This window comes from Oryzias latipes, chromosome 13, assembly GCF_053564925.1.
Source record: "Oryzias latipes strain Hd-rR chromosome 13, Olatipes_Hd-rR_3.1".
Classification (NCBI taxonomy): Eukaryota; Metazoa; Chordata; class Actinopteri; order Beloniformes; family Adrianichthyidae; genus Oryzias; species Oryzias latipes.
In genome coordinates, this window is record NC_136249.1 from 9,122,684 (window position 1) to 9,129,551 (window position 6,868).

The 6,868-nt window shown below is 42.9% G+C and overlaps 1 protein-coding gene across 2 annotated transcripts; it reads right to left on the reverse strand.

Moving 5' to 3' along the window:
- Positions 1 to 3,027: 3,027 nt before the first annotated feature.
- Positions 3,028 to 4,733, reverse strand: LOC144981480 (uncharacterized). Of its 2 annotated transcripts, none has more exons than XM_078929549.1 (4): positions 4,575 to 4,733; positions 4,317 to 4,382; positions 4,166 to 4,234; positions 3,028 to 4,085 (listed from the first exon to the last, which is right to left on the reverse strand). In XM_078929549.1, the coding sequence occupies exons 1-4, from the start codon at positions 4,627 to 4,629 to the stop codon at positions 3,046 to 3,048; spliced, it is 1,230 nt and encodes a 409-aa protein (XP_078785675.1). In that variant the 5' UTR covers positions 4,630 to 4,733; the 3' UTR covers positions 3,028 to 3,045. The 2 variants fall into 2 exon arrangements, with proteins under 2 accessions (XP_078785675.1, XP_078785676.1); XM_078929550.1 differs by having other exon boundaries at positions 4,477 to 4,646.
- Positions 4,734 to 6,868: the final 2,135 nt, after the last annotated feature.

The following is a 6,868-nucleotide window of genomic DNA, read 5'->3' on the forward strand; positions in this document are numbered from 1 at the left end:
GACAATGCAGCCATGTGCAACTTTGCCACACGTATTACATGAGGCAAACATGAATTTCCATCAGATATAAATATGTGCCAATAGCATCAGCTTTCTTCAATGTTTTGATGTTTTAATTTATTGTTTATTCCCTTAAATTTTGAAAAACTTGCTGTTTTCAAGACATTTTGGGGTTGAAGTGCAGGAATAAAATTCATTACCTTTTCAAAAGGCTTTGTAGCTGAAGATTAGACAAGTTTACAGCCATGCTCCTAAATCCTAATAACTAAGCAATACCACTTTGTTGGTAATTTACATGTACGTATAAACATATAAAACAGCAGTTTGTGGACTAGTTGCTCACTCTGTGCGGCCGGCCGGCTGCTCCACTTGAGCCAAGCATGTATATGAGCAGAGCAGCTGGACTCGTAGCTTCGTGTTTGCAGGCAGGGGAGGGTGCTTTGTTATGGTGTTCTGTTCTGCAGGAGGCTTTGGTCCGCAGTCCGTCCGGCTGCTGGACTCAGGAGAACCGTGTTTCTGAGCAGAGGAGCGGCTTTGGGACGGTGTTTGAGCTGGCGGAGGCTCCTTTTGAGTGCAGAATGCTGCTCAACATAGTCCTGAGAAAGCATGTAAACAATCGTGTGAATTTGTGTTTCCAGTCGTGTCCAGACAAAATAAAGGCTGATGTTACTCCCACATATTTACTTGCAGCCAAGATGCACATAGCAGTATTGTCCGCATAAATTTTAACTACATCCATAGATAAATGTTGTTAGTACGTATTAGCCTCACCCTAACCCTACTTCCGGGTCAGTTCAGCCAAGAATAAAGCACTGGCCACACAGATTAAAAAAGTTATGAGCCAACAGGCAGTTAATTGTAATCATAGCAAAATAAGAATCACATTTAGAAGATCGTCTCGTGCTGTTTCCTGCTGGTTTTGCTGTTGGAAGACATCTGCAGCCTCCCTCAACAGCTCTAGCACAGATGTCGCCATGCTGAACTTAAACTGAAGGATAGACAACAAAACAAATAAAACAGGAGGAGGAGATGAGATTCGCAAGTAATGGACCCCATCATGTTTTTTAACTCTCTGTATTGCTAGTACATTTTCTGTCCACTTGGTAGAGCTGTGGAGCAAGCAAACGCCCACTCCAACTATATTTTTCTACTGTAGAATCCTTCCCAGTGGTCTTTTAATTATGATTGTTTAGTTTTTAGCCAAAATGGAAAATTCTGTTTTTTTTTAAAACATATTTTCTGCAGAGCAGCAGGAGCTCATTAGAAATTTGATTCTGGTTTGTGGTGCAGAAGCGGTGCTAATTTCCCAGCATTCCTTTGTTTACACTATTTATTCATTCGGAACACAGGTGACACAGTAAAAAACAAAGATGAAACTGTACATCAATTGTTCAAATGAAACGACAGGGCGGATACATACACAAAAATAAACATATATTAAACCATAAAGCTGAGCAAAATGACCTGTTTTAATTGCTTTTTTGTTTTTTACTGGGAAAAAATGACTTTTCCGGTCATTTTTCAAAATACAAGATAGTTCAGACTCATGAGTACGGTATTGAATATTTCTTCAGCGGACCAGCCTTGTGGTTGGGGACCGTACATCTTCAAAAAGATTAAGTTTGACATGGAAGTTTAATTTTTATTTAAATAATTTGATGGGATGATGACTTAATACACCTGCAAAATTAAATTCAGGTTTTGCCTTTGGTCTGATCAAAAAGCAAAAGACACTGGTAATGGTGCACATGCTTAGCATGTTGGGGTTTGATTCCCTGTGGTTTCCAGCTAAATATTTGTATTTTTACATAAATGAACATTTTTCATTAAACGATTTTAATGGTCAGCAATTTTTAAACAGAGAATATATTAATTCAAAAACAATATTTTATCACTGTATTTTGAAATGAATTGAATTGGTTTATTTCAAGCAATTAAGTAGAAATAATACACAAAAGCAATATAATCATCAGTTATACATTCATACAGTAACTAATCAAACTTAGGATAATTAGACAATAAATGTTGCTTGAAAGGGAGTGGAAGGCCCGGTCCGGTGGACCGATCGGTTTGACGTAAATCCTGCAGCTTTTAACCCAAGTGTTCTCAAACTGCTTACGCTTCCTGAGAAGCGGTGAATGTTTTGAGATTTCAGCATTCCTTCTGGTCAGATGGTCGTTCAGATAAGCAGCCGAACCTTTCAAGTGTTTCCTTTGGGTCATCAAAGCTAGCTTGTGTTTGTGATTCACAAACCTAATGAAGATTGCTGGTTTATCTGTCTCCTTCCTGGGGAGCAGGTGGCCTGTCTCGATGGTATCGAGATCCAGGGAAATCCCTTTAGATATGAGAAATGTTTCCATTTGGAGTACCAGAGATTCTGCACCGATCTCCGTATTAGCACTGCTAGCTACACTGGCGCTAGCATTAGCAGTGTTAGCGCCCGCTGTTAGCCTCGCTCGGGGCTTGATTGGTACTCCAATGATAATGACAATCATCCTTACTTGCTGTTCCACATCAAGTCTTTTCTGCAGAATGGACCCGATTTTCTCGCTGCTCGTTTTGAGCCCACAATCTTCGGAACTCTTCCATCATTTCCCAAAGTGGCGTTAGCTTAGCGGACACTTTGTCCATAAAACTTTTCAGAGTTTCTTGAATAATGTCAAGAGACTTTGAGGTCTTCGTATTCCTGGGTTTTCTTCGGGGGCATTGTGAGCTCTCTTTTTTGGATAAAATCCACTTTTTAAGTAATTTGAAGATAGTTGTATTCGCAGAGAGGCACGCCACGCATCCTGCTGTGTAACCCGGAACCACCGTATTTACAAGGTTGATTGGATTTCCCAAAATGTCCAGGGATTCAACTTAAGTCTTCATATAATCTACTCAATTTAACCCTCCTATTATCCTTGGGATCAATTTGACCCTTAAAATTTAAATTCAATTTAAAACCTGTCTGTGTGACCTGCCATAATGAGGAAGCCAATGTTGTCTTTTGAGGTCCTGCCCAAATGTGAGAAAAACAAAAATTCATTAAGATGTAAGAAACATTTATTGAAGAAGGCTGAAGGACACAGTCTGGTTGCTGGCGGCGTCTTCTGGCAGTACGACGCTGGCGGCGTCGGACACAGTCTGGTTGCTGGCGGCGTCGGACACAGTCTGGTTGCTGGCGGCGTCTTCTGGCAGTACGACGCTGGCGGCGTCGGACACAGTCTGGTTGCTGGCGGCGTCGGACACAGTCTGGTTGCTGGCGGCGTCGGACACAGTCTGGTTGCTGGCGGCGTCGGACACAGTCTGGTTGCTGGCGGCGTCGGACACAGTCTGGTTGCTGGCGGCGTCGGACACAGTCTGGTTGCTGGCGGCGTCGGACACAGTCTGGTTGCTGGCGGCGTCGGACACAGTCTGGTTGCTGGCGGCGTCGGACACAGTCTGGTTGCTGGCGGCGTCGGACACAGTCTGGTTGCTGGCGGCGTCGGACACAGTCTGGTTGCTGGCGGCGTCGGACACAGTCTGGTTGCTGGCGGCGTCGGACACAGTCTGGTTGCTGGCGGCGTCGGACACAGTCTGGTTGCTGGCGGCGTCGGACACAGTCTGGTTGCTGGCGGCGTCGGACACAGTCTGGTTGCTGGCGGCGTCGGACACAGTCTGGTTGCTGGCGGCGTCGGACACAGTCTGGTTGCTGGCGGCGTCGGACACAGTCTGGTTGCTGGCGGCGTCGGACACAGTCTGGTTGCTGGCGGCGTCGGACACAGTCTGGTTGCTGGCGGCGTCGGACACAGTCTGGTTGCTGGCGGCGTCGGACACAGTCTGGTTGCTGGCGGCGTCGGACACAGTCTGGTTGCTGGCGGCGTCGGACACAGTCTGGTTGCTGGCGGCGTCGGACACAGTCTGGTTGCTGGCGGCGTCGGACACAGTCTGGTTGCTGGCGGCGTCGGACACAGTCTGGTTGCTGGCGGCGTCGGACACAGTCTGGTTGCTGGCGGCGTCGGACACAGTCTGGTTGCTGGCGGCGTCGGACACAGTCTGGTTGCCGCCAGTCTGGTCTTGATTGAGCGTTATATGGGCTTCCACCTCATTGGTTTCCAGTTGTACTAACAAAACAAATTTTTACTTTTAAGACCTTGAAAGTTTATTTTAACATTTGCATTTGTTGATTTTTACAAATTCTCACCTTTAACCATATTTTCCAACCTGGAATCCAGTGACTGTAGGATTTCAAAGCTGTTCTCTAAAGCCAAATCTTTTGGGGGAGGAAAAGAAGGTAGTAAACATCCACTCAAGAATTTTTTTCTGTATATACTTTTGCTAGCATTAAGTCTCACCAGCTCCTCTTCCAATCTTTTTATGGTTTGTATCCTGGCTTTCTCTAGCAACTGGCAAGCTTAAACCTGAGGAGAAACACAGTTTTAATGTTTGTTTTGATGGTTTATGAAAAACAAAATTCAATCTGCAGTGAATTCTCCTTCCAATAAACCTACATACCTTTGCTAAGGAGATAGAGTGATAGAGTGAGGTGGAAAAGGATGATTCGCTGTGGCGACCCCTGATGGGAAAAGCCGAAAGAGAAAGAAGAAGAAGACCTTTGCTAAGGAGAACAGCCAAAACACAAAGGGCCACAACCGACTGAGCTCCCATCTTTTCAGACACCGAATGAGAAGCCAACAAACAAGAGGAGCTTAAAAAAGTTCCTCCTGCAGGAAACACAGCTGCTGTTCATAACAGCTGATTGTCTTTCTCCTCAGATCAGCTGGATTCACATTTTGATTGACACACCTGTGATGAAACCTCAGTATTTATGGATTACCTTGTTAGTTCTCAATTTTATTAGGTTAAGATAAAAGCTTGAAAATGTCACACTAAGTCAACAAAAATAAACAAGTGTTCCTGTAATCTTTGTGTAAAAAGTTCACGTTGTTAAGGAATCAAACTGTTAACTCTGAAGAAAATGAAATCATTTGACAGTAATATGGAATCTTAAGTATAATGGAGGACATCGAAGCTCCACAGAATTTGTGTTTGCAGAAATTTTGTTTTAATTTTTATAGACATTTGATATAAATATTTTAATATATTTTTATATAAATGTCAGGACTCAGTTTCAGGACCGTTACCATGATGCATCTTTAGAGCAAGAGCAGAACTGTTCTGATCCGTGAGCAGACAGTCAAAGACAAACCTTCCTTCATTGCAAACTCCTTTGTCCTCAAAGACTAAAGATCAAACTTTTATTCTCCTAGAACTATTACATCTTTGTTGAATGTTAGACAACTTCCTTTTATTATGAAGTTCACACTGAAGATTACAACATCATGTGAGCGCTCTCTAGTGGAGATTTAAAGTCATTACACATTGTGTCAGATTTTGCAGATTTTATGACATAAAAAGTCGCGCTAAAACAGATCTGTACAACTTTGCAAAGTCTGTTTACACACAATTGACGGTAAATTTGAAAATGTGGTTAAAATATCAAGAAAATTCAAACAAATTGAAGAAAAGTTTTAATATAAATGGCGCTAAAAGAGAATTACTTTGCAGTTGCTGATATCTGTCAGTTTAAGAGTTTCTTCTGTTCAAGTGCTGTCTGTCAGTTGAAGGCTGCTCTCCATGGTGCTGAGAGCTTCAGCGCTTTTTAGGCGGCTTCTTCCCAAAAATCGGAGTGTCTGGAGACTCTTGTCACGTATGTGGTAACTATGCTCCGAACGTCTACCTGTGAAACTTTGTTCCTATAGAACTCAAAACATGAGAAGAAGCGACTGTCAAACTGCTCTGATTTTCTCAAAAGAATTGCTCAAACGCAATGTATCATGGTCTATATTCACCAATCTAGTATCTATGCACTCTGGTTCTTTGCGGAGACTTCTCGGAAAGTTCTACACTGAAAAAAGTGATTCTGGCCTCTAGCACAATGTTTTTCAACCATGTTTGAGCCACGGCACACGTTAACCTTGACAAAAATCCGGCGGCGCACCAGCATCGATAAATGAAAAAAAAAATAAAAAATAGTCTGTATTGACTACAGGCCCTCTGCAAACTCACATGCATTTTTGTGATGATTGTGGCAGACAAAGCTGGATGTTGCAGCTGTTTTTTTCTAAAAGATGTAATAAAAGTTAAGTTAAAAGATTTAAAAACTGTTTGATGCGTGTTTGTTGTGGTTTCAAGACGTTTAAAAAGAAAGACTCATTGTGCGCTGAGACGCTGTCACTTTAACCCAATGCATTATGGGAGATGTCGTGTGAAAACTGCCACAAAAGGGCAAACCGATTCGCTTCTCTGAGCTTCATGGTTTAGTTCACACGTTCCACGGTCTGACACCGGATTCTGTGGAAGGCTACACTGCTAAAGACGAGCTTCAAACTTTATTCAAATCAAATCAAATCAAATCAAACTTTATTTATAAAATAGCGCTTCTCATGCACTTTGTGCAGCTCGAAGCGCTTTAACACTAAAAACAGTAAACACACAACATTACAATAAAAACCCCAACCCACCCTTCACCCTTCCCACTCCCCTCCATTAAACCACATGACCCATGGCTCCCACGTACAATGAAATATGACTATGTAACTGTAAAAGAATAAATAAATAAATAAATAAATAAATAAATAAATAAATAAATAAATAAACAAACAAACAAACAAGTATGGCTTGGCTCTGCTGTGAGGAAACAGTATCTGGGAATCCTTTCATACCAGGAGCCAGCCTGGCCACCGGAACATCGCCACAGTGCCCACCCAGACCGGGACAACACCGGGGTCCCCCTCACAGCCAAAAGCTGTAAAATTAGACCCCAGCCGCCCCAGCAAGGGCAACAACTGCAGCAACAACCGCTGACCAAGCCGGCATCCCTGGAGGAAAAGAACCCCTCAAGAAA